Source organism: Didymella exigua, assembly GCF_010094145.1.
Source record: "Didymella exigua CBS 183.55 unplaced genomic scaffold M421scaffold_18, whole genome shotgun sequence".
Taxonomy (NCBI): domain Eukaryota; kingdom Fungi; phylum Ascomycota; class Dothideomycetes; order Pleosporales; family Didymellaceae; genus Didymella; species Didymella exigua.
In genome coordinates, this window is record NW_022984792.1 from 343747 (window position 1) to 366186 (window position 22440).

General features: G+C 54.3%; 7 protein-coding genes across 7 annotated transcripts; 4 read left to right on the plus strand and 3 right to left on the minus strand.

Annotated features, from left to right (window-relative positions):
- Positions 1–1368: 1368 nt before the first annotated feature.
- M421DRAFT_394262 (ADP-ribosylation factor) lies at positions 1369–2478 on the plus strand (the record flags this gene model as incomplete). Its single annotated transcript, XM_033590059.1, has 6 exons — positions 1369–1427; positions 1476–1586; positions 1634–1650; positions 1697–1842; positions 1887–1967; positions 2028–2478. 6 exons carry the CDS (start codon positions 1369–1371, stop codon positions 2157–2159), a joined length of 546 nt encoding a protein of 181 aa, XP_033447460.1. The 3' UTR covers positions 2160–2478.
- A 4726-nt stretch (positions 2479–7204) lies between these two features.
- On the plus strand, positions 7205–7787 carry M421DRAFT_422065 (uncharacterized protein; the record flags this gene model as incomplete). Its single annotated transcript, XM_033593048.1, has 1 exon — positions 7205–7787. A coding segment is annotated over exon 1 (181 nt), but the record flags the coding sequence as incomplete, so codon positions are not given.
- A 654-nt stretch (positions 7788–8441) lies between these two features.
- Positions 8442–8710, minus strand: M421DRAFT_65716 (uncharacterized protein; the record flags this gene model as incomplete). Its single annotated transcript, XM_033596258.1, has 2 exons — positions 8442–8602; positions 8662–8710. The coding sequence occupies 2 exons, from the start codon at positions 8708–8710 to the stop codon at positions 8442–8444; spliced, it is 210 nt and encodes a 69-aa protein (XP_033447462.1).
- A 1634-nt stretch (positions 8711–10344) lies between these two features.
- M421DRAFT_44610 (uncharacterized protein) lies at positions 10345–10773 on the plus strand (the record flags this gene model as incomplete). Its single annotated transcript, XM_033594660.1, has 1 exon — positions 10345–10773. A coding segment is annotated over one exon (429 nt), but the record flags the coding sequence as incomplete, so codon positions are not given.
- Positions 10774–11407: 634 nt separating this feature from the next.
- M421DRAFT_422068 (uncharacterized protein) lies at positions 11408–13980 on the minus strand. Its single transcript, XM_033593049.1, has 2 exons — positions 12654–13980; positions 11408–12605 (listed from the first exon to the last, which is right to left on the minus strand). The coding sequence occupies exons 1-2, from the start codon at positions 13576–13578 to the stop codon at positions 11776–11778; spliced, it is 1755 nt and encodes a 584-aa protein (XP_033447464.1). The 5' UTR covers positions 13579–13980; the 3' UTR covers positions 11408–11775.
- A 2966-nt stretch (positions 13981–16946) lies between these two features.
- M421DRAFT_49223 (uncharacterized protein) lies at positions 16947–19607 on the minus strand (the record flags this gene model as incomplete). Its single annotated transcript, XM_033594768.1, has 1 exon — positions 16947–19607. A coding segment is annotated over one exon (2661 nt), but the record flags the coding sequence as incomplete, so codon positions are not given.
- A 309-nt stretch (positions 19608–19916) lies between these two features.
- M421DRAFT_422070 (phosphoglycerate mutase-like protein) lies at positions 19917–21879 on the plus strand. The gene is made up of 5 exons (XM_033593050.1): positions 19917–20106; positions 20154–20201; positions 20253–20268; positions 20324–20449; positions 20500–21879. The coding sequence occupies exons 1-5, from the start codon at positions 20017–20019 to the stop codon at positions 21795–21797; spliced, it is 1578 nt and encodes a 525-aa protein (XP_033447466.1). The 5' UTR covers positions 19917–20016; the 3' UTR covers positions 21798–21879.
- The last annotated feature ends 561 nt before the right edge of the window (positions 21880–22440 follow it).

Consider the following 22440-nt stretch of genomic DNA (forward strand, 5'->3'; position numbering starts at 1 on the left):
CAGCTGATGTTCGCTGCTAGGTTTGTGATTCTTGTGCTTCTTGCGGTTTGATCAAGGCTTCTTTACGACAGTGCCAAGGTCTTGTGATGGAGGTGGGCCACCGTGTAGTGCAGGTCGTTTGCTTTGCTGCGGTGAGACACGGGTAGGTGTCTTACCACGTGCTTTCGATTTGGCGTAGGGAGCCTTGAATCCCGATTGGTGAATGATTGATGTTTGGCCGATTGCTGTAACTTCTGGTTGCGCGGTGGTAGCTTCGAGATCGAGAGGCCGAAACTTGTGAGCTTTACGAGCGCGTTTTGGTCGCTGCGGATTCTGCAAAGATCAGTCTAAGAGAACTCAACCGAGAGGAGGTATGGGCATTCGAGTTTTGGACTGAGAGAGGCTGACGGAAGCGGCGTGGGGCCGAGGGTGGGACAGACAGTAAAGCGTCAGGCGTTACTCTCACCTACATTTTTCGCAAAAAGGTCTTCCTGCTGTTGCCAGTTCAGTGCGTCATCCGGACCTTCAAACTTCTTGTGAGGAGGTCTCGTGCCTGCTGTGAGAGGCGTCGGTGCGACGGTAGGCACTCCAGCACGAGAACATAGCGCGAAGTGAGCCATGACAGGCAGGAGCGTCTGCAACTACCCGGACAGTATCTCAGAATGGTAGATGGGTAGGGAACGCCCTGCAAGCCAGGTGAGGGAAGGGCACGAAATTGAGAGGAAAGAATGCGTAGAAGGATCAAATCCAAGAAACCAGGCTTTCTGAGGGTTGCCCTACCGTTGCTGTTACGGTTCAGGGTGAGAGATGCCTGCGGACCATCCAACGGCAACCACGGCTATCTGCAAGGAGACGTCCAATTCCGCATAAAGATACTTTGTTTCAAAGAGAGCTATAAGGGTGTATGAAGGGCATAAGGGTGTATGAAGGGCACAAGGGTTCCATACATTGTTACGGGCAAAGCCAACCCTTTGGCTGTCCTCACCACACGGGCGTCGCGCATCCAGACATGTATACTGGGACTTGGGGGGACGACGTCCCGTCAAGCCCCACTGGTTGACGTCTGTCGAAAATTCGAGTCCGCAGTATGTGTGTGAAGGGAATGTTACGCCACAGTTCCTCAATGGGCGCATCTGTCACCATCGATGCCTATCTGAGTCTGCAGTGCGCTCTTGTTGCGGTTAAGGGGATCAGGTGCAACGAAGAAAAATTTCGCGGTTGACAATCGTCGACACAGTGTCATTGGCCATGGGCGGGGGGGTATCTGGGACCAACAACATGCTGGTGTTGTTGAGGCACTTTTTGCCGAGGGGCAGCTCCAGCCGAGCCTCGAAGCTGGACTCACTCTGGCAGGCAACAGACGCAGACAACAGAAACAAACAACTCATAATGTTGTCGATATTACGGAAAGCGCGCTTGAAGGACAAGGAGATGCGCATACTGATGCTGTGGGTGCTTAACGCCCTGCACAAGCTGCTGAAGACTGACTGCAGAAGGGGCTTGGACAACGCTGGAAAGACGACTATCGTAAAGAAGATCATGAACGAAGACGTCAACAGCGTCAGCCCGACGCTAGGCTTCATCATCAAGACGATAGACTACGATGGGTACGTTTCCTGTCCTATCTCAACAAGATGAGATGCTGACGACGAAGATACAAACTGAACATATGTACTGCACCTGCTAGATTCCAGACATGCGTCGACTGACTTCTCAGGGGACGTCGGCGGCCAGAAGACGCTGCGCACGTACTGGAAGAACTACTTTGAGAAGACTGATACGCTCATCTGGGTGGTCGATGCCACCGACCGCGAGCGGGTAGGCGATTGTCGGCATGAGCTGGCCGGACTGTTGCTCGAGGAAGTGCGTACACACGGTGCCTCATTGAAACATGCTGACAAGACCAGCGACTATCGGGCGCAAGCCTGCTAATATTTAAGAACAAGAGCGATGTTCCCGGGGCCATGAGCGAGGACGAGGTGCGCGAGGTGGGTGCTGACGTTGATGTTGGGACGGGTTGCTAGGCCAATGATACTGACGGCGCGCAGGGACTCGGGCTCGACGCCATCAAGACACACAAATGGACCATCATGAGCTGCAGTGCCATGACCGGGCAGAATCTGCAGGAGGGGCTGCAGTGGGTGGTACAAGACGCGAAGGCACGACTGTTTTTGTACTGATCTGTACCAGTGGCGACGCTGCTTGGGTGCAAGGGGCATACCAAGGCCCTGGAGGTAGTCGTACGCTAAATCTGGGTAGCGGGTGGTCAGACATGAACGGCTGAATTGCTTCAAGTGTGGAGCACAACAAACAATTAAGTGCAAGCTGCTGCGCAACCAGAGTCCATTTCTCAGCATTAACCTCTGTGCCCCTCGTGCTCAACGCTGCCCGCCGCCGCTACGAGCAGATCAAGGTTTCAGCGCGTCGAAACACATCCGGGGTGACAGGACGCTCAGGCCAAGGATGCACTGAGCACTCGAAGCAATTTAACGACTGTCTAGCCTCGATTCCGCCCAGGATTGCCTGACTGCCGAGCAGCTTCATTCTTGACGTGTTGCTGACTTGGAGCACGGCTGCATTGGGAGCTGTGTCTCAAGTGTGTTTACTCGAGCTTGTCTGCTGTTGAACGGCATACGCGACCATGTCTGAGGAAGTCGACCCGCAGGCGTTTGTGCAAAGAATCCGGCAGCTCGGCGACCAGCAGGACAAGGAGAGAGTCAAGAAGCTGGAAGAGGACATTCTGACTCAGCGCAGCGAGCGATTAGCGAGGAGAGCTGGTGGGTGCTTTTGGCATGATGTTTTGATTTTGAGCCCGGTGTTGACTCCACAAAACAGAACGGGCGCGATCTATCTCGCCTGACAAGCTGGACAACACGACCACGCCGCAGTCACTGCATCGATCGTCTATCCACACGCCACAGGAAGTGCGAGAGCAGGCCGCCAGCACCCCAACGCCCACCATGAGCCCGCCGCCGACCCACGACGAAGCCGCCGAGCACGACGAGTCGTTGCGGCGGTTGACGAGCCCTTCGGCGCCCGCGACCGACGACAGCGAGCCGCAGAAGCCCGCGACGAGTGCCGCCGCATTGGGGCGCTCGGGCACCCTTTCGTGGAAGCAGCGCCCGCAGTCTGGCAGCATACGCCGGCCCCTGTCCGTGACAGCGCGGCCCAGCTCCCGCGATGCGTCCACCCCGTCCTCGCCCGAACGACCGCTCTCGAGAACACAGATTGCAGCGTCACTGGGCGCAAAAGACCCGGCCTACTTCCGCCAGTCGGCCGAAAATGGCCGGGGCGCGGCAGCGTACAGGAAGAACGAGGACGACAATGCGTCAGATACGGGGTCAATTGGCAGGAGACAGCTGCCCGGCATGTCACGGGACTCAACAAATTCGCGAGAGTCTACAGTATCCACTAGGGAGCCTGAGCTGGCTAGTCCGCCCACTGAAAGCACGCCCTCGAGCCGGCCCACGTCGAGAGGTGGCTCCATGCGAGGGAGCATTGCCATGAGCAACCGCTTCTCTGCGGCAACCTCAATCTCAGCAGGCGAGACAGACGCAGCAGTAACACGGTCGCCCTTGCCAACGCTCGAATCGCAGAAGTTTGCCCCGCCATCAGAACAAGGGACCACGGGGGAGAGCGGGGACAATGCAGGGGCGACACGCGGACCACTCATGTCGCCGACACAAGGGAGGATATCTCCAGAGCGTGAGCGGCCTGTGTCTCCTACGAAGGGCATGGGAGGCTTTGTGCTGAGTGCGAGCATGAAGCGCAGCGACAGCGTCAGCAAGAGGTGGAGCACACAAGCGCCGCCAACTCTAAGCCGGCAGAGCTCCACCCTGAGCAATCGCGCGAGTGTTGTGTCTGGATTCGGCTCACCGCCCAAGATGGAGCGCCCAACGAGTCTGAGCAGGGAAGAATCTGCCGGCACTCCTTCGCGGCCGCAGTCAAGCTCTAGCAACACCACAATGAGGGGCCTTGGCATTGACGTTGCACCAAAGGACGAGTTTGTCAGGCCTGCACTACCGAACCGTCACAGCCGCAGCAAGTCTGTCCACTCTACATTCAGCAACAAGGACCCCAGCGAGGACGGAGAGCGGCCATCTAGTCCGCATAAGCGCTTCAGTCCGTCCAAGTCCAGCTGGCTCGAAAATGCCATCAACAAGCCCGATTCGCCGAAGCCAATGGCTCCAGCATCCCCGTCACAGCCAGCATGGATGACCGAGCTCAACCGTGCGAAGCAACAGCGTGGGAGTATCGATCTAGGCAAGGGTAGTCCTGTAGGGATACCATTTGGAGAGCAATCTGGATCGCGCCCAGCATCACCGCTCAAGGATGTCCAGCTCAGGCCGGTCGCACTTCGCAAACAGACCCTCGAATCACCGAAGCTCGAATCTCCCAAACTCGATGCATTGAGACTGGACTCTTCAAAGTTCGACCCTTTTGCCAGGGAAGAGCCCACGAAAGCGAAAGCGTCCCCCTCGCTTGAGACTGCGGCGGAGATAAAGCCCTCATCCCCTTTGAAGGAAGAGGCCAAGCCGTTTGAAGAGGTGAAGAGCGCAGAGGAGCCAAAGCCTGTCGACCAGATCGCTCCTATCGAGATTGAGCCTGAGAAAACCAAGCCTGCCAAACCTGAGCCAGAGACTCCAGTTGAGCCACCTCAGAAGGAGAAAAAGGCCGCACCATCGTCAGCTCCAACAAAGTCGGTTTTGTCCCGTTTCCCGCCAGCTGTGAAGCCGAAACCGGATGCACCATCAGGTAAAGACTTCCGTGCCGGCTTGAAGGCACGGCAGATGCCATCGTCCGGAAGCCCGAAGCCCCAGAGCCAAGCACAGTCAGAACTCGCAAATGTCTTTGGTAAGCTGAGGAAGGCAGAGACCAAGAACTATGTTGCCCCCGACGTCTTCAAAGCCAACATTGTGGGCGGCAAGAGCGCTCTCAACATCACCGGCGGACCCAAGCCTACTGTGCGCCGTGATGAGTTCAGGGAGAGCTTGAAAGAGAAGCGATCATCGATGCTGGAGAAGGCTCAGGAGGAAGGCTCGGTGCTTAAACGCTCTGAGAGCATTTCGAAGCCTTCTGAAGTACCGGAAGCGATAGCAATCCGCGGTAAGCTTGATCGATCGAAGAGCATTTCCAAATTCCCTATTATCCCCAAGGAAGAGGAGAAGAAGCCTGTGCCTGAAGCACTGGCAAGGAAGAAGAGTCTTCGCGGCGTCGAACGGCCCAATCTGGATCTCAAGGACAAGGGAGACAAGCCTGTACCGGAGCCGCTCGCCAGGAAGAAGAGCTTGCGAGGCGTTGAGCGACCCAATCTGGATGTAAAGGGTGACAAGTCTGTCTCGCCAGGTCCCCTTTTCGCCAAGAAGGACAGCAGCAAGCCCAACAAGCTCGCAGATCGATTCAATCCAGCTCTGGCTGGTATACTGGCTCGTGGTCCCCCTCCACTAGCAGGTGAGAAGTCTACATCGAGTACAGGTGAAGCATCGCCTTCAAGACCCGCGAAGCAAGAACCATCCGGACCGGCCCCTGAACTCACACACATGACCAAAGGACGTGCCCGTGGACCGAAGAGAAGAACTCCAGCTGCTAAGAAGTCTGCCTCTGAACCGGAAAATCCCCCTGAGAAGGTCCCCGAGAAGGTGAATGCCACTGTTGCTACTGCCCCGTTGGTCAAACCCAGGCAAATTCTTCCCAGCTCTGAACCACCCAAGGCTAACGGAGCATCAGAGGAGTCCTCATTTATTAGCAAGTCCTTCAGAGAGTCCGTTAGTGAGAAGCCTATAACACCAGTCAAACCACACCAGATCCCGGCGAAGTTTGACAAGGCCCCTACGCCGGAAGTAGCCAAGAAACCATCTTCAATCGAGTTGAGTAGGAGGGTTTCTGGAACGCCTAGCCTTTCCAGACAGTCACCGCGACCAGAATCCATCGGCACACCAAAGACAGCTTCGCCTGTTGTACCGAAGAAGTCCGAGAGAGTAGCGTCTGGGAACTTCAGCGCTGCACAGCCATCATCCAAGCCAGAGTCGATAGAATCGCCTTCAGTCACGTCAATCAATTCGCCTTCAATCACATCAATCAAGTCGCCTAAGCCAGCATCACCATTACCGTCGCCATCGGTCACATCTTCCAGGTTCTCAAGACCATTGCCCACACTTCCACCGAAAGAGTCGCTTAAATCGGCTGTGCTAAATGAGATCCCTACTCCCAACCCCGAGGTCGAGCACATCAAGAACGAGCCTTCGCCACAAAAGCCGGGCTTCTCTTCTGTGAAAGCAGCAACAGCCTTGTGGGGTCAACAGTCGGAACCCTCATCTCCTGCACCCATAACATCCAAATCACCTATCAAACTCCCCACACAGGCTGATGAGAAGGCCGCGATGAAGGACGCTGGTCTTTTGCGATCTCCCGAGGCCGATGTCAAACCTCAATCCTCAGCTCGGCCAGACTCTAAGCCTCTCCCACCAGCACCTCTACAGCCCAAAGCCAAGCCAGCAGGACTCGGCTTTAGTCTCAGTGGGTTCGGTGGGTTCGGTGGTGCTGCATCGCGCTCGCGAGAGTCGAGTCCCCGACTGTCTAAAGACCTCCCAATGTCCCCGCCGAGAAGCGCGGACAAGCCTCAGTCGAATACTCCCCAATCGCCACCTGCGCCAGTCGCACCAAAGAATGATGGCATGTTCGCCGAGTTCTTTGACGAGGCCCCAGTGACAGAAGGCCAGCTGCCAGAAAGCATTGACGCAGTGCGAGTGCTGCACTCGCCACCGTTCGATCTTGGTCCTGCTGGGAAAGTGCGCACTCAGAAGCAGGAGATTCACGAGATCACAGGTGACGGCAAGATGTTGTCGATTGCATCGCATGAGCAGCATGTTCTTTTCCAAGACACAATGTACATCTGTACACACGTCTATACCGAGGCAACAGGCGCGAAGAACACCGATGTGTACCTGTGGGCTGGCAACGGTGTCGCTGAGTCGAACATTGAGGATGCACAGCTGTTTGCGAGTAGCCACGCAAAGCAACAGCAAGCAAAACTTCTCGTCCTTCGTCAAGGCAACGAGCCGCCCAACTTCTTCGACGCTCTCGGAGGCATTGTCATTACCAGACGCGGATCTAATCCAGCATCGAGGGAATTCATGCTGTGCGGCCGCCGTCACCTTGGTCACCTTGCTTTCGACGAGGTTGACTTTGCGCTGAAGAGCTTCTGCTCTGCGTTTGTCTATCTTATTTCTACCGCTTCTGGCAAGATATACCTCTGGAAAGGTCGCGGTTGCTCAGCAGAAGAACTTTCCGGTGCGCGCCTGATGGGCATGGACCTCGCGCCCACGGGCGACTTCCAAGAAATCAACGAAGGCTCCGAGCCCCAGCACCTCATCAACATTTTTCCGCCACCCTCTCACAAAGGCCCTGCAATCCCACGCTCCGCCGATCACTGGCGCTACAAAGCCACCTCAGACCGCTACCGTGCACGGCTGTACAAGATAGACCAGCAACAAGAGGCCTCTGGAGGATGGGGGCAAAGTCTGCAGGTGGGTTCCTTCTTCGCGAACCTGCGCCGCAGCTCGTTTGCGCAGTCGCTCTCTCCCACTTCTACTGGGGCTCACGCTGAACTCGGCCCACAGACGCCTACCACCCCCAAGAGCCCACTGCCGCCGGGCGTTACGACGAAGGCCGTGGAGATTATGCCTTTCTGCCAGCGCGACCTGGAGCCAGAGTACATCTATGTGCTGGATGCTTTCTTTGAGATGTACATGTAAGTTTGACCACACCCTTCAACGCCCTGGACCAGATGCTAATTTGCTGCAGTATCGTCGGCGCTCTAGCACGCAGCCAAGCCCCTGCGTTCTCCACAGCGCTCATGTTCGCACAAGAGTATGGCATCCTCGCCGTCTCGGAAGAAGACCGACCCTTCATGCCCGTCACTACCATCGTCCTTGAGGGCGTGCCGCGCGACATGAAGGCTGTATTCCGACACTGGAACGACGCGCTCATCCCTACTGCTGAGCTTATGAGCGGCAGTCTCAAGCGCGGAAAGAGCCTGAGGATTGTAGGGCTCGAGAAAGCCATCCAGGCTACACGGATGTAGGGCTGATGTGGATGTGGAAGGCGCTGTACGATGATTGTGGTGTGTCGTTTTTGTGTATATATTTTAGCATCAGTATCGTCGGTGGGGCCGAGGATCAGTCGTTAGGCGTTCTGGTAGTCGGTCTGGTACTTAAGCTCCCATGGAGCATACCATATCTTATGCTATTAGTGGGAACGATGAACCATCTTCAATGTACTGCAAACTTGTTCTTCAGAATGCGGCCATATTCATTGATGAACTGATGAACTGATGACTGTGAACAGAGCCAGAACAAACCGTGAAGAAATACCAACTAGGTGCCTCTTGACCAGGACCTGAACTCCAAACCCTAAGCAAATCTTCCCCTCTCGAAGGTCTCTCTCCTTCTGGACAACCCACTCTACGCTCTCGTGATATTTTCCTCAAGCGCTTCCAACGCCGTAACACCGCCACTTAGCACATTCCGCGCGCTCGCGTGCTGGTTCTGCCACCGCGTGCGTGCCATGTCTATGGTGGCGCCTTCTCTCGAGGCGACCACGAATGTGTAGGAGAATGCGAAGACTGCGAGAGACGTCAGTGCGAGGTCTTTGAGGCTGCCGAGTGCTGGATGGAAGGCGTACCGATGAAGCCGGTGAAGGCGGGGAGAAATGACTTAGGCGTTGCCGGCATGTTGAATTTTTGTCGTTATCTTGAGGGTGGTAGGGTTGCTGGGTTATTTACTGAACGAGATGTATGCTCTGGGCAGGAAGCTTTCTCGTATTGATGTTGATTGATTATGTGTGAATGCTTGCTGATCGATGTTGATGACTTGGCTGGATGATGAGAGTAGCACAGAAATACCGAAGGCTTATATCCACGAACGCGTTCTGACTCCTTCGCGGTGTCGTGCAGTACCCGCCGAGCACTCTACTGATAGGTTGCGTGATCCCTCAATTCCTCCATCGCGACACTGCCGGGCTTGTCAGTCTTGCACTTCTTGCCCCAAAAAGCTCACACGGTCGGATGAGCGGCTACATCCTCTCAACGATGATTGGGCCACACAAGCGCCATGGCGACCCTTCACACATTCCCGGAATTTCTGTCAGACGATGTATATGTCTGGAGAAGGCTGTGGTGGCGAGAGACGCGCGCTGGGTTGCGGGTGGGGTGATGGGGTGGTTCGATTTCGGATCTCAGCCGGGAAGAACAGGGTTGTCTGGCATGTTAACCTGTCTTGTGAAGATGTTCATATGCTCTAGCAATACCATGCTTGCTGCTGACATGTTGGTGATGATCTCAGTACTATGTTCCTAGCCTGGGTCAGTTTCGATTGTCTTTATCGCTCCGTTCGTCGTGACTGTTAAAGCAGAGCGTGTCGGCATCTATCTATGTACGGTCTTGGATGACTTTGCAGCACTCAATACACGCTTTCCATACTGAGTATTCTTTCTGGTGACTAGAAAGATGTCAGCGGTAAGCGACAGTTTTTGTGGCATGAGAAACACAGGTATAGGGCAAGGCTGCTAAGTTTAGGTTCAGCGCACAGGCACTTCCCAGCAAGGCGGTCGATCACCCGCATAGAACTAAATCTCAACACCACTCGACTCTCACACTCCTCTTCTATCTGCATAATATCAGTCCGAAGCAGCTGAGCTTTGCTCTGATCTTACCAAAGACTTCAGAAGGTTGCAGTCACAATGACTCCCACAGACCGAAAATCTTATCTCCTGCGCTCCAGCCTCAGCTCTGATTCCAAGTTTGTGGCGCCGCGGCCACTGACTTTAGCTTCCAGAACGCAGCGCCAACGCACGCTATCAGGTCTCAACCGCCCTTTTCAGCCAGGAACCATACTCGAAAGGGACGGGCAAGACGCAGGTACCATTGTTTTATACCCAAGCGGTCTCGACAGCAGCCTTCGATATGGCTGATGCGGCATCCTTCAGCTCGGCGTGGGCGCTTCTCTTCTGTTCTGTTTCTCTGCATCTTCTCTAGGTCTTTGAGGGTCGCATCTTCTCTTCTCTTCTCAGCAATCGATCTGCCTTTATCTAATCAATAATCACCTTGTTGTTATAATCATGCGTTCATCGACCCGAACGTCACTCCTCGCAGCCCTCGCCCTCACATCCGCCCAACAAATCAACATCGACGCCGCGCTCGCCGTTCCAACCCCAAATCTCTCCGTCGACCCTCTTGCCGCGCCCTCGGCGTTCAACTACGATGCTTCCAGCGCAACATCCTCCATCGCTGCAGCTGCGGCCGCAGGCGAAACACCCGCGATCCTGAAGCGCACCGCAATCCTCGTCGAGCGTCAGGACAACGCAACCTGCACAAACCGCACACGCGGCGCCGGTCCCGTACCCTCCCCTGATACATCCTCGGCCTTCCTATCGTACCAGCCCTTCGCGGACGCCGCGAAGAGCGCAACAACACCGACGAACTACACTGCAGCATTTACAAACCTACACGCCAGCACAACAGCAAAGACCTACCTGGGCGTATCCGAACTCTCGTCCTACGATGTGTCGAACTGTACTGCGCAATGCGACGCCCAGAACGGCTGCACTGCGGTAAATATTTTCTTCGAGCGAACGCCGACGCTGAACTTGGGACCGAATTGCGCAAACGCACCCAGCAGCACGGTGATCAAGTGCGTGTTCTGGGGCGATGCGGTCACGAAGCAGAACACCGTGAACAGCGGGTACACGGACAACGGGTTTGTGGTTGCGATTGCGGGGAGCAACGGGTACAACAAGGGGGACGCGGCAAAGGAGGCGGCGAAGAGCAGCGGCAGCTCTCGGGTGAAAGTTACTGCTGCGCTACTGGGTGCTGTTGGTATGGTTATGGCACTTGGGTTTTGAGGAGTTTGAGGAGACGGGCGGTGGGTCGTGCTACTGAAAATATAGAATTCACTTAACCATTCACGATTGTATAGATCTTCTTTTGCTACTGGAGATTGCACCGATGGATCATTCAAATGTCCATACTGCCGCAATAGGCCGGACACAGTGAGCGCATGGAAGACTATCTGCGTGATCCTCTATAAAGCTTGGTTCGTGGTATACAAAATAGGATGCAGGGTTCGCTATGAGGTCATGACTTGTTCTTCTTGGGCATGCAAAGACTGCAAAAGTTACCACTACGCCGATACCTTACCATGGGTTACATTGTGTGTACCATGGGTATAGGTGTAGCTGTGTTATCACTCGAAATCCTTGACTAGCTAGTGCAGTATCGAAAGGTAATCGTGTATGGCCCCATACACCCCAGAATGCAGACGACTATACAACCGGGATAACCTTTCACGAAGCGAAAGGCTCTCCACGTTGTGAACTTATAATCCACAATAGTCGAAATGGAGATCAGTGCGCAGGAACGAGCACGAAGCAATTGGCACAGCAGGTAGATATGTTACTGATTAATCCAGCCTAATCGAACCAGCCTGCGCTTTTGCACAACGCCAGTCCAATGTATATTTACAATTGAAGTAATGAACTCCGTCCGAAACCAAGCTCAGCCACCCACAACGGGCGGCAGTAGCACCCAGACCAAGGAAATATTAAATCAGAAATCAACGCCAGCTGCCAGCGGCCCACAATAGGCACGGCATGGTATATGTCGACAAAGGAAATCGTAAGTCATGCAAGCAGTCTAAGAGGGAAGGTTGTCTCGCCAGCACTGTGGTCAAGAAAAGGATTCGCTAAAGTGGCACAAGAACGCAAGGATAAGCAGGGCAAAACAATGATACGGGACAACGACTAGTAGTCAAGCATCGTTGTAATGGCTGCAATCCTTTGGAATGCGGACTCCATGGCAGCAATCTTCTTCTCCAGGCGCTCTGCCAAAATGGCCTCGGAAGCCTCGTCAGACACGACTAATGTGTAGCGGCTGGCCTTCTCCATGGTGAAAGTAAGCTCAACAGGTGCAGTTGGGGCGGCAGTTGGGGCGGGGGAAGAGCGATAGAGATCGTACTCCTCATCCTCAGCATCAGCCTCCTCGATGGGGGCCATAAAGGTCTGCTCAGACTGGACAGGGCGCTCGATGATAGGGTAATCAGCCTTGAGCTCCTCAGCGGAGGCCTCGTTCTCGACAGCGAAGATGGTGCTGAGGCCCTTGCCAGACATGGCGGAGATATCAAGGGGATTGGCGGGGCCCTCAGGGAGCTCGGTAACAGCAAAGACACGGGGGCCCTGAGGCTGGTAGCCGTTGAAGCCGTTGCCCATATTCCAGTTGGCATTGTTGTTGATGTTCAGCATCGAGAAGTCGAGCTGAGTCTCAGGGATCATGGTCATGCCAACATGGGTGTTCTCGGGCTGGGAGAACTGGAACTGGGCAGGAGCTGGGACCGGGGCAGGTGCCGCAGGGGTCGAGCTGGAAGGCATGGAAGCGAGGGGAGCCGGGGCAGACATGTCTTGCTGCTCCTTGACGAGCTCCTCAAGAAAGGGGTTGAAGGCCTGGTGCCTAAGCAGGCGCTCAATGAAAGCCTGCTGGCGGCGGCTCTCCTCCATCAAAGCATTGTTCTGGTTGCGGAGCTCATTAGCCTCCTGAACCTTCACGGCGACCTCACCCTCGAGCTGGCCAATGTACTCTGTAGCGTGTTAGAATAATCCAAGATAGTGATGACAGAAACGCTTACCCTTCCTCCTCGAGCGGAAAGCACGGGCAGAGACCTTGTTGCGGAGCTGACGGCGTTCCTTGCTAGACAGCTTCTTTCCTTCCTCAGAAGCGAGCAGACGCTCGTCCTCATCCATGTCGTCCTCATCCTTCTTGGCACGAATAATGTGAGGCAGGACGTTACCGTTAGGGTCCTGTGATGCGAGAGCAGCATTCTGGCTGTCTGCGCGGATCTGGGCAACAACACGCTGGATGGTCGCCTCGGTGCGCTCATCACTGAGAGGGCTCGATATCTTGCGCGATGCAGGACGCTGCTGCTGCTGAGCGTGCAACTGGGCCTGCTGCCTCTGGTGTGCGATCTGCTGCTGTTGGCGTTGCTGTTGCGCCGCTTGCTGCGCCTGTTGCTGTGCCTTGGCAAGAGCAGCCTGCTGCTGATGCATTCCAGGGTAGAGCCTGACGGCTGGGACCTCCTCTTGCTGGATCGCGCTGGGGTCGACGAAGTCGTCTTGGTCGTTCTTGTAAGACATATAGTTGTTTGGCGCGTAGTCCATGGCCATGTTTATGTCCATGCCAATGCCGCTGTTCCATCCTTCCATCATCGAGTCGTTGCCCATCATGTCAAGTCCTGATGACGAGAAGACGGGGTAGCCAGAGTTGAAGCCGGCGTTCAGACAAGCGATAGAGCCAGCGGGAATACCAGTCTGCTGCTTGAAGCGCTCATACTCGTGGCTGGGTTTCGCAGCCTCTTGCAGTTCCTCCTCGATGGTGGTGCTGGTCGGGCTAGCAATGTTTGATACTGCGATGGACTCACGCTTGAGTCTGGGCTGCTGTGTGGGCGAAGGCAGCTGGCTGAAGTCGAAGAACTCCTGGTCAGGGTCCTGGCAGTGGTTGATATGAGGGTTGAAGGCGGGAGCAATGATCATGGCAGGCTGCACGGCGGTAGCCATAGTTGCGTATGTGTGGGAGGGTTCTGGGAAGCTGTGGTAATGCCCTGAGGCAGGCAGAGACGTTCTTTGGGGTACGGTGTTGGGATGGAACCAAGGCGGTTAGCAGGCTTCAGAAGAACGCGTCAGCTCGTTTATGGGCCCGGTTTTGCCGAAATGTGTGGCTGAGTCCGTAGGCTCCGCTCAGGTTGTACTTGATTCGGGGTCGAAGAAGGGGCGTGTATTGGAGTCGAACGATGGTTATAGAGATAGCGAGTGGTTTGTTGAGTGTGAAGTCTGGAGTGAGGGAGAATGGGTAGATGGAGGAGACGGCCCCCGGCGGTCTTTTGCTGGGGGCCGGTGTGAGGCGTTTCAGGGAGGCGGAGCACTCAGACGCCATTTCGGGACTAGACAAGCTCATCCTAGCCAAGTTCAGTTTTTCGGCTGATTCCTTTCTCCCGCAGTCCGGCCGTTCGCACGGGCATGGTCGATTTGAGACCCGGCCTCCTCCCTGCCGATACGGAAGTGGTAATTTATCGTAGGTACTTTGTTAACAAATTCCAACACGAGCTCCTTCTCCACTCCACCGAGCTGCAGCAAAGGAAGTCGCGAGGGCAATACCACCACCCGAAGTCCAGTCTGACAGACGCCGGCACCCTCAAGACACTTGCGAGACTTCGAGGCCTGGCATTACGACACTCATGCAGACGGTGATTTGCGAAATGCCGACACCGATGGCCTGCGGACGAACCACCGTCGCTCAACTGAGGCTGTGCGCGTTTCTCGGGCGCATTGCAGCGACGCCGCTCTCATTCGTCAATTTCCTTGCATTAACGCGCCGTTGTGAAGACCTTCTGCCACAATATGAAATTGCTGGATGTTTTCTTATCCGATACATCACGTGATTTCGTACAGCCAGATGCGGCAATTAGGTACTAGACCAGCAGGCCTGAGATATCATCATCAACTCCAAGATGGGTCTCCATACCTTAATGTTCTCATCGACCGAAAATTTCTGCTTACCATCTGACGCTTCAAGACAAGAGCGTTGTTGTTCACTGCCGGAGCGGAACCTATGCCGTCACTTTTGCTGGCTCTTCCGATGTTGACCCGCAGTAACACCTCGATTTCTACTTCGTACTAGTTCGGCCCGGAAAACTTTGGCCTGGGACAACGCATGCTAAGAACCATGGAGCCGGGCCTACTTTGAAAATGCCACCAACTGAGATATTTCTTGCAGCCCATCTCGAAAAAGTTTGATTATAACAGCTACGCTCCAGGACCATCTCATAAGCATGATTTTCAAGCTAGAGAGTTCGAGACGTACTGAACTTTCGAAACGTGCATAACCTAAGCGCTCGCACTCCGTCAATTCACAAGACATGCTGTTGGCGCTCAATTCCAGAATATGGCGCTTATGAAACGCGCGAATTTTATGGCGCTGGGACGTCAGAGCTGTCACTGCATAGCAACAAACGCTCGTGGACCGCAAGTCTCTCTTTGCGCTAGGTACTGACCCATTGCATTCAGTCGATAACTCAGGGGGGAGGATCAGCATCCATGCCTTCATTGTGATGGTCATGGTTCCCGATATCAACGTTGAGGCGCTGCGCCACTGTTCTGGTCCTGAAGGCCAAGCACAAGCTAGGTCTTATCCTTGAACTTACATCCAGATAGGAAGTCAGCTTTCAAGGATTGCAGATGGGTTTATGCTCGCGCTATTTTGCCTGTTGCGCCTAACAAGCAGCTGTCCATACAATTCGATCGACAATTGGCAGCTGTTGGCGGGTAGACTTTAACTTCGCCGACACTAATCTCACTTCTCGACTGTAAGGCTGCGTCAGGGCAGTCGTGAACTGTAAAAACGACAGCTCTCTTGGCTAGTGAACGAAGCTTTCACGAAGCTGCGTGTCTTCCAGACAGCGGCCAGTACGCAGGGTTGAAAGCGGTGGCAGGTAATAAATATCTTGTCAGCAGCATTACAAGACAAGGTAACCAAGACATTTCCTGCACCCTTTTTGCGTCCTTCCGCAGTCTGCAACCGGCCCACCTTCGACCCGTCAACCCTCACCAATCCTTATATCTCCATTTATCTCACCACCAGCATCCCTTCGCCAACTGCTATCCTTCCTTCGCCGATCCCTCCCCTTCTCCACACTCCAGCTGGACCAGGTACACACCTCAAGTCTCGGTTCAATGCTCCACCAAACATTCACATTGTAGTTGCCTCACAGAAACGATGAAGGGGGACAATCACCAGCATGAAGCCTACGCGGCAGTGGGACCATTGCACCGATACCAGATCGTCCTGAACCATTCAGACAGACACGTCTAGACCGTTCTCATACTTCTGTGCCAGTCGCACCAATAGTCTCGCGGCAAGGACATAATGCGTACGCAAGAAAGGAGAGCCTGGTTTGTACGATACGCACTTCCTTTGGTAGGCAGACTTGGAGAGCGGACCTTGGTCGCGGGATTTTGGACACCTTCGGAACACATCCGTTGTCCTCTTCATTCGGCAGTGGGACAAAAAGTAAGTTTACCCGACGCTCTCTAGAGCGAGCAATAGCACCCATTGTATCGACCGCGCGGCCTCAAGACGCTTCACCAGCCGCAGGCCTTTTTCGTCACCCAGAAAGCTCTCCAAGTGTCCATGGACTGGTAGCTGGCTTACTACCTATTGCTTTGCGGTATTTCCATATGCGAAGTCTGAGCAGAACTGTCTCATGCCAGAAAGCACGCCAGTTGCAGGTTAGGTTAGCCTACTAGGTAGCGCGCCGGAACGCTCCTATGAAGTGCTAAGGGACACGAGGGCCAGACTGCTTAAATTCCAGATCGCAATTTGACGCGTAAAGCGTCTCAAACCCGACATTTCGCTCGCACGACGCCCTACCTATGGTGCGACATCGGCGTGTCATGCTTTGCGCTGTCCGCATAAGGGATCGAAGCATTGCCAAGGGAATGTTCGATGTACGATGGGATTGTACTTCGTACAGAAGTTTGTGATCGTTGTACATAAGATTGGCAGCGGATGCCGGCTATGGGTACAGATTGGGTGTGGCTTATTGCGCGCCACGAGGCCTGCGGCTTTGCCTCTAACCCTTGCAGAGCTTTACGTCGAGCTGACGAGGCCGCTATCATCGTCCATTGCCAGTATCTGCGTCACTGACGAGGAAGCTGTGGATTTCTTCCTCTGGCGGACCTAGGTCGCGCACCTCAGTGGCGCGCTGCTCTGGTTCCCTCTGAAAGGAAGCGGATACAGGTGCTGGTGGCCATGACGTACCAACCTGTTGCTCATGCGCTATCGGTTCAGGTTGCCTCTCAATTGCCTCCTTCTCTTGTTGCATCCGTGCTTCGATCTGTTCATCCAGGACTCGCCTCTCCATCTTGAACATGTCTCCCATGCGCTCCTCGTCGACACCGATGCCCAGATTCTGCGCAACGAATAAAAAGTGTTTCTGATCGTTAAAAGCGCCAGTGACGCCGCCATGTGCAATTCCCTCACCTCGCTGCACATCGCGCACGATGAAGCGTGCACGATCGACATCGCCGACGGCAACGAGCGCCCTGATGACAGCTGTGAGTGCTTGGAAACCCGGGTGCTTGCCGTTCTTGGACATGCGTGTGAGCACGCTCATCATTCTGCCCACCTCGCCGTGTACAGCAAAGCCTTCGATAGCGCGGTCGAACATGACCTTGTCGGTGTCTGAGTGCGGCGAGTCGAAGATCTGTTGCAGAAGCGAGTCAACGGCCTGGATGGCTGGAGGGCTCTGTTGGAAATAGTATGTGATGAGTGATGTGTACATGTACGCGGAAGGTGAGAGGTTGCGGCTGCGCATGTGGTCGATGAGCACACGCACAGCGTTGTGGCTTTTGTAGTGCTTCAACAGGCGGTCGATGGCTGTGGCGTAGATGTAATTGTTCAGACGCAAACCACCAGCTTCGAGCTCCTCGAACATCTTGGTGAGCCGATTTGCTTGATCTTGCTCGGACAGGCTGTCAAGCGAACCGTTCTCGAAGGCTGCTGTAACAAGCATACCATATGTAGCAATGTCTGGCTGCATCCCGCTCTGCTCCATCTGTTTGAGCACCCTGAAGGCCGTGACATGGTCTCCTGCATTAAAATATAGCTGGATGAGAATGTTAAAGGTGTACGTGTCCGGCGTGATGCCGAACTGTGACCCCCATCTCAGGATCTTCTGCACATAGTCGACACGCTTCTGTTGATGTATACGAGCGCTTTGTGGGAGCTGAACGATACCAGATATAGCACCGTTGACAACCTCTACGGTTGGCTTGGGGCAGTTATTGACCAGCTTCGCGTTGGTGAGAGGAGTTTTGGCGCCCTTGGAGTTTTTGGAATTCGAAAGAGCAGCATTTTTAACTGTTTCCGCCGAACGCCACCTATTACCCATCTCGTCAAGAGCTCTGAGACCGAGTTCGATCTGACGGAAACTCATTAAGCCATGTACCCGTGTGTTCCAGGCATAAGCGTCTGGTTCGACCCCCGAGCTCAACATACGCTGCCACATGGCATTGAAGCCGTCCAGATCTTTTGCTTTCTCACAACCCGTCAGCATTGCAACCCATGTTGGCAGCTGCGGCTCGACACCATGTGTCATCATATGGTTCCAAACCTCGACGGATCGTGGAGCTTGTCGCAGGATCAAATACCCGGAGAGGAACGCGTTATAGATGCTTGGTGGTATTGAGGTGTTGCCATCCTGGGTGTAATCCCTCACGATGCGTTTCCAGTGGCCTTCGAGGACCACAGGCGATGTCTTCGATTCGACGGCACGCGCTATAGCTTTGAGGTTGAACGACTCCAGATCGGTCGTGGCATGTGGCCTATCGGTTCTGTGCTGCTCTGCATTAAGGTTGGGTAATTGTCGCCCCAACGCACTCAGCGCTGTTCTAGGCGCGAACTCGATCTCCTTTGTGATCTCAACTTGTACATCTTCAGGAAGAGGAAGAGCTTTGAAGGCTGCTGAAAAGGCTACATGTTTCAACACAGAGTTTGCTCGTGATCCTGAAAGAACACGTGTGAGCAGATCTAGGAACGGTGCGGCTTGCGTCTTGAGAGGTTCGTTGGCGTTTATAGCTGCAGAGAGGTTGAACAGATAAATAGCGCAGAAACCCAGGGTGGGACTACCAACAGCCTTGGGGTGGAAATCCTGCAGTCGGTAATTGAAGTCGTCAGATTGAAAAACGTTTGGTAAAGCATTAGCGGCAGGGATGTTCCATTTTGGGCTGATGGCCTCCAGGGTCTCGTTGCCAACTCCTTTACACTGGAAGAACAACCGCCAGACTGAGATGAGCTCGGATAGCAGGGTGGGCAGATCGCGTTGCGTAGTCTTACTAGCCCCATTGGCTGCAAGCATTACTTGATGTGTCAAAGGCTCGATGGCTTCCTTGACCCACAATCCTGGAGGGGCGATGCCGAGCTGCTCGTACTTGAACAAGACTCTCGTTGGCGTGACTTTTGGCTCGCCTTGCCCTTCGCAGAAGGTCAGGAGAACTTGCTTCAAGACATCGCCAAAGAAACGCCTCTCATTTATCTCGCGAATGTCCTTCGCGGATGGTGTCGTAAGCGCTTCGCAATCAGCTGAGGTGTAGATCCTCTCGAACAGACGCCAAGCATCGTTGACCCCCTGCTTCTTGAGACGTCCCCGAATGAGCCATGTATGCGCCGGTCCAACATCTTCGGCGTCCTTGGAACCTTCTGCTGGCTCGGCATTGAGATCTTCTGGCGCAGCGTCCCCCTCATTGCGCAAATGCCTCGAGTACCTTCCGACCGGATGAGGTCGAGCACTAACAGGCTGATTGCTTGTTTGAGTCTGGCCGAACAGGTTGTAAGAAGGTCGCTGGTCGTCTTCTGTCGCAATCGCGTCGTCCAGCTGTGTCGGCGCCTTGGTCGGCGCAGTGTCGTTCGCTGGCTGCTTGCCGCGCAAAGAGATGAACGTGGCGCGTGGTTGCCATTGAAGCACTCTGGAAGGTACACGGCGAGAATTCAAGCGCGCTCTGCACTGGCGGCAGACGTAAGAGCCCAGCATGACGAATAGTCGACTCGAGAATAGAAGGAACAAATACTGCAAGCGTTATTAGCTTCGTTATCTTGGCATTGAACTCCATGCTGACAGTAATGTACAGTCTATCGGCTACTCATCTCGGTCACAAGCGTCAACGCCCTGAGAATGACCTTCCCTGCAAGACTCAGGCTGGAGTGGTTGGTGAGGCATGGAGCCGCATCTCCAAAATCCATCTGGATCCGCCAACTCAAAGGGGAAAGCTCCGTCGGCGTCGGCGAATGACGTCGTCACGTGTCGGTACGACTAGTTGACTCCAACGCTCACGAAATCTGTGGACAAACAAGCATCAATTGTGTATTCCGCGTAAGAGCACGACGCATTTGCTCTGAATCTCTGTTATTTACTGCCTGGTTGACGCCTTATTTCAAGCATTATGACGACCCATATCCCAAGAGCTTTTTACTCACAGGAGGAACTCGACAGGTTGTATCCCAAAGAGTTGGAACTGCAGCTTGTTCAGATTGTGAGAGTGCGCTGGATCTAACATGGCTCAGACTGACAGTTTCGTAGCTTCTGCGCCATGGTGAACGAACTCCTGTGTCACCGCGATTCCAGAATGTGAGCGAATCTTATGGTGGCCTCACTATCAGAGTACTGACTTCAACATAGACCGGTCTGCAGCCATGTATGTCGATAGTGACCGACTTCTCAGCCTCAAGAGAAGTCACTGATAGAAACAGACTGGCCATACTGCAATGCCGCACGCCAATTGTCAAGTGTTATCATGAGCACGAAGGACTTCACACAATGGGATCAGCTGAAGTACCGCCGCAGAATCGAGACCTTTGGCGTCGATGATGGACCCGGTATTCAAAGTTCTGTTTTAAAGCTCACCCCAGACGCTAATCTCCCTCAGTGATCGCATCAGGGCCGGCCAACGAGTTTGATGCGGTCTGCCAACCAGGCGAACTCACCGACAAAGGTCGCCAGACCACCGTGGCTTTGGGCGAGCGCCTTCGTCACCTCTACGTTGATCAGCTTCAGTTCATGCCAAAGCTCATTGCAGACAGCGATATGATCTACCTGCGAGCTACACCTATCCCAAGAGCTCTCGAGTCCGTCCAGCAAGCTTTTTGGGGCTTCTACCCGCCCTCTGCAAGAACGGCTGACTTTCCTCCTCCCACTATCATTACCAGATCACCCGCTGATGAGACGCTATTTCCCAATGATGCCAGTTGCAGACGATTTGGCCAGCTCAGCCGAGCCTTTGCCCAGCGAACAGCTGAGATCTGGAACGATACCGAGGACATGCAGTACCTCTCCAAGCTCATCTCAAAATACATGCCAGACGAGGCCAAAGTAGCTGTTGATTCTCATCCAAGGCTTTCAGGTATCATGGACACAATCAACGCCACGGATGCTCACGGCACAGCGACTAGGCTACCGAAAGACTTCTACGACCCCAAAGCGCGCGCAATCATCGACAAGATCGCTGTAGAGGAGTGGTTCAAAGGCTACACTGAGTCAGCTGAATACCGTATGCTTGGAATTGGTGCTCTCCTAGGCGATATCGCCTCCCGCATGACCGGTAGCGTCGAGAAGAATGGACGTGATGGACTGCTTGAGGTAGGCGGCAGCTCTGGCGCACTGGGTCACGGTCGCGGCGGCGAGATAAAAACCAAGTTGGCTCTCTCAGGCTGTCACGACACTACTCTTGCGGCAGCTCTTACGTCTCTCGGTGCATTCGACAATGAGAAGTGGCCGCCCTTCACAAGCCATATCGCCTTCGAGCTCTTCAAAGCTCAGAACACTGCCACACCGTCGAGATCAACAACGCCGACACTCAGCCAGTCCGCCCCTCCTAAAGCACAGAGCTGGTGGTCGTCCCTCTTCGGCCGCACAAACCCCACAACTCTCTATGACGCTCCTCAACCCGGCGGTATCGCTCGCAAGCCCTTCTCCGAACTCTCCCCTGCTCAGCGTGAGGAGCTTCAAGGCTACTACGTTCGTGTGCGGTACAATGACAAGATTGTGCAAATACCGGCTTGCAAAGCGGACGGCAAGCACCTCGACGGTGACACAACGTTCTGCACTCTAGAGACATTCAAAGGTGTGGTGGATAAGATCACGCCAAAGAATTGGAAAGTGGCGTGTAGCTCGAATTTGGGCGCTCCTGCATTCCCTGAGAAGGTTGAGGTTGCCGGATACGAGTAGCTGTTTGTACTGGTGCGTATCCCAAAAGACTGCTGCGACACCTGTAAAATAGACTAAGTTTGAATTGCAAACCCACGTTTCCTATTTACAAGCTTGCGCATATTCGATACAGTGAAGCCCAGCTGAGTGTCGGAATGCCAACACCAATGGTCTTCGAAGGTGGCGTATCCCTGCATGTGCCACCTCTGTTAGCGCTTAGAATCATCCGCAGCATCTAGCCTAGCAACTTCATCACTGTAACCCAGCCCATCTCTGTTATCAGCCCTGAGCCTTGTTCCAACTTTGCGTTGGGAGGACCGACCCAGTAACGACGATACCGATCATACTCAATGGCACAAACGTCCCCTGAGGACCCCTCGACTGGGGCTGTGTGTCTTCTCGCGCTTGATCATGGGGGGCGGAGTGCGTAATATCTCACTTTTGTATATCCTCCGAACAATGATGAGAGACCTGAACCGGATACGCCAAGAGCTTGGCCTATCTCCAGTCAAGCCATGGGAGGTATTCGATCTCAAATGTGGTATTGATACCGGAGGGTGAGTATGCGAAGCTGATTCTGACCAGCCGAAAACCAACACTCCAAGGCTCATCGCAATTCTACTCGGCAGACTTGAGATGGACGTCGAAGAATGTATCTCAGTAT

What these genes read in the sequence shown, in the direction of transcription:
- M421DRAFT_422070 (XM_033593050.1), top strand. Translation starts at nt 20,017, where the DNA reads ATGACGACCCATATCCCAAGAGCTTTTTACTCACAGGAGGAACTCGAC. An exon ending in AACTGCAGCTTGTTCAGATT is followed by an intron (nt 20,107 to 20,153) that starts GTGAGAGTGCGC and finishes ACAGTTTCGTAG; the next exon opens with CTTCTGCGCCATGGTGAACG. An exon ending in TGGCGTCGATGATGGACCCG is followed by an intron (nt 20,450 to 20,499) that starts GTATTCAAAGTT and finishes AATCTCCCTCAG; the next exon opens with TGATCGCATCAGGGCCGGCC.
- M421DRAFT_422068 (XM_033593049.1), bottom strand. Translation starts at nt 13,578, where the DNA reads ATGGCTACCGCCGTGCAGCCTGCCATGATCATTGCTCCCGCCTTCAAC. An exon ending in TTTCCGCTCGAGGAGGAAGG is followed by an intron (nt 12,606 to 12,653) that starts GTAAGCGTTTCT and finishes AACACGCTACAG; the next exon opens with AGTACATTGGCCAGCTCGAG.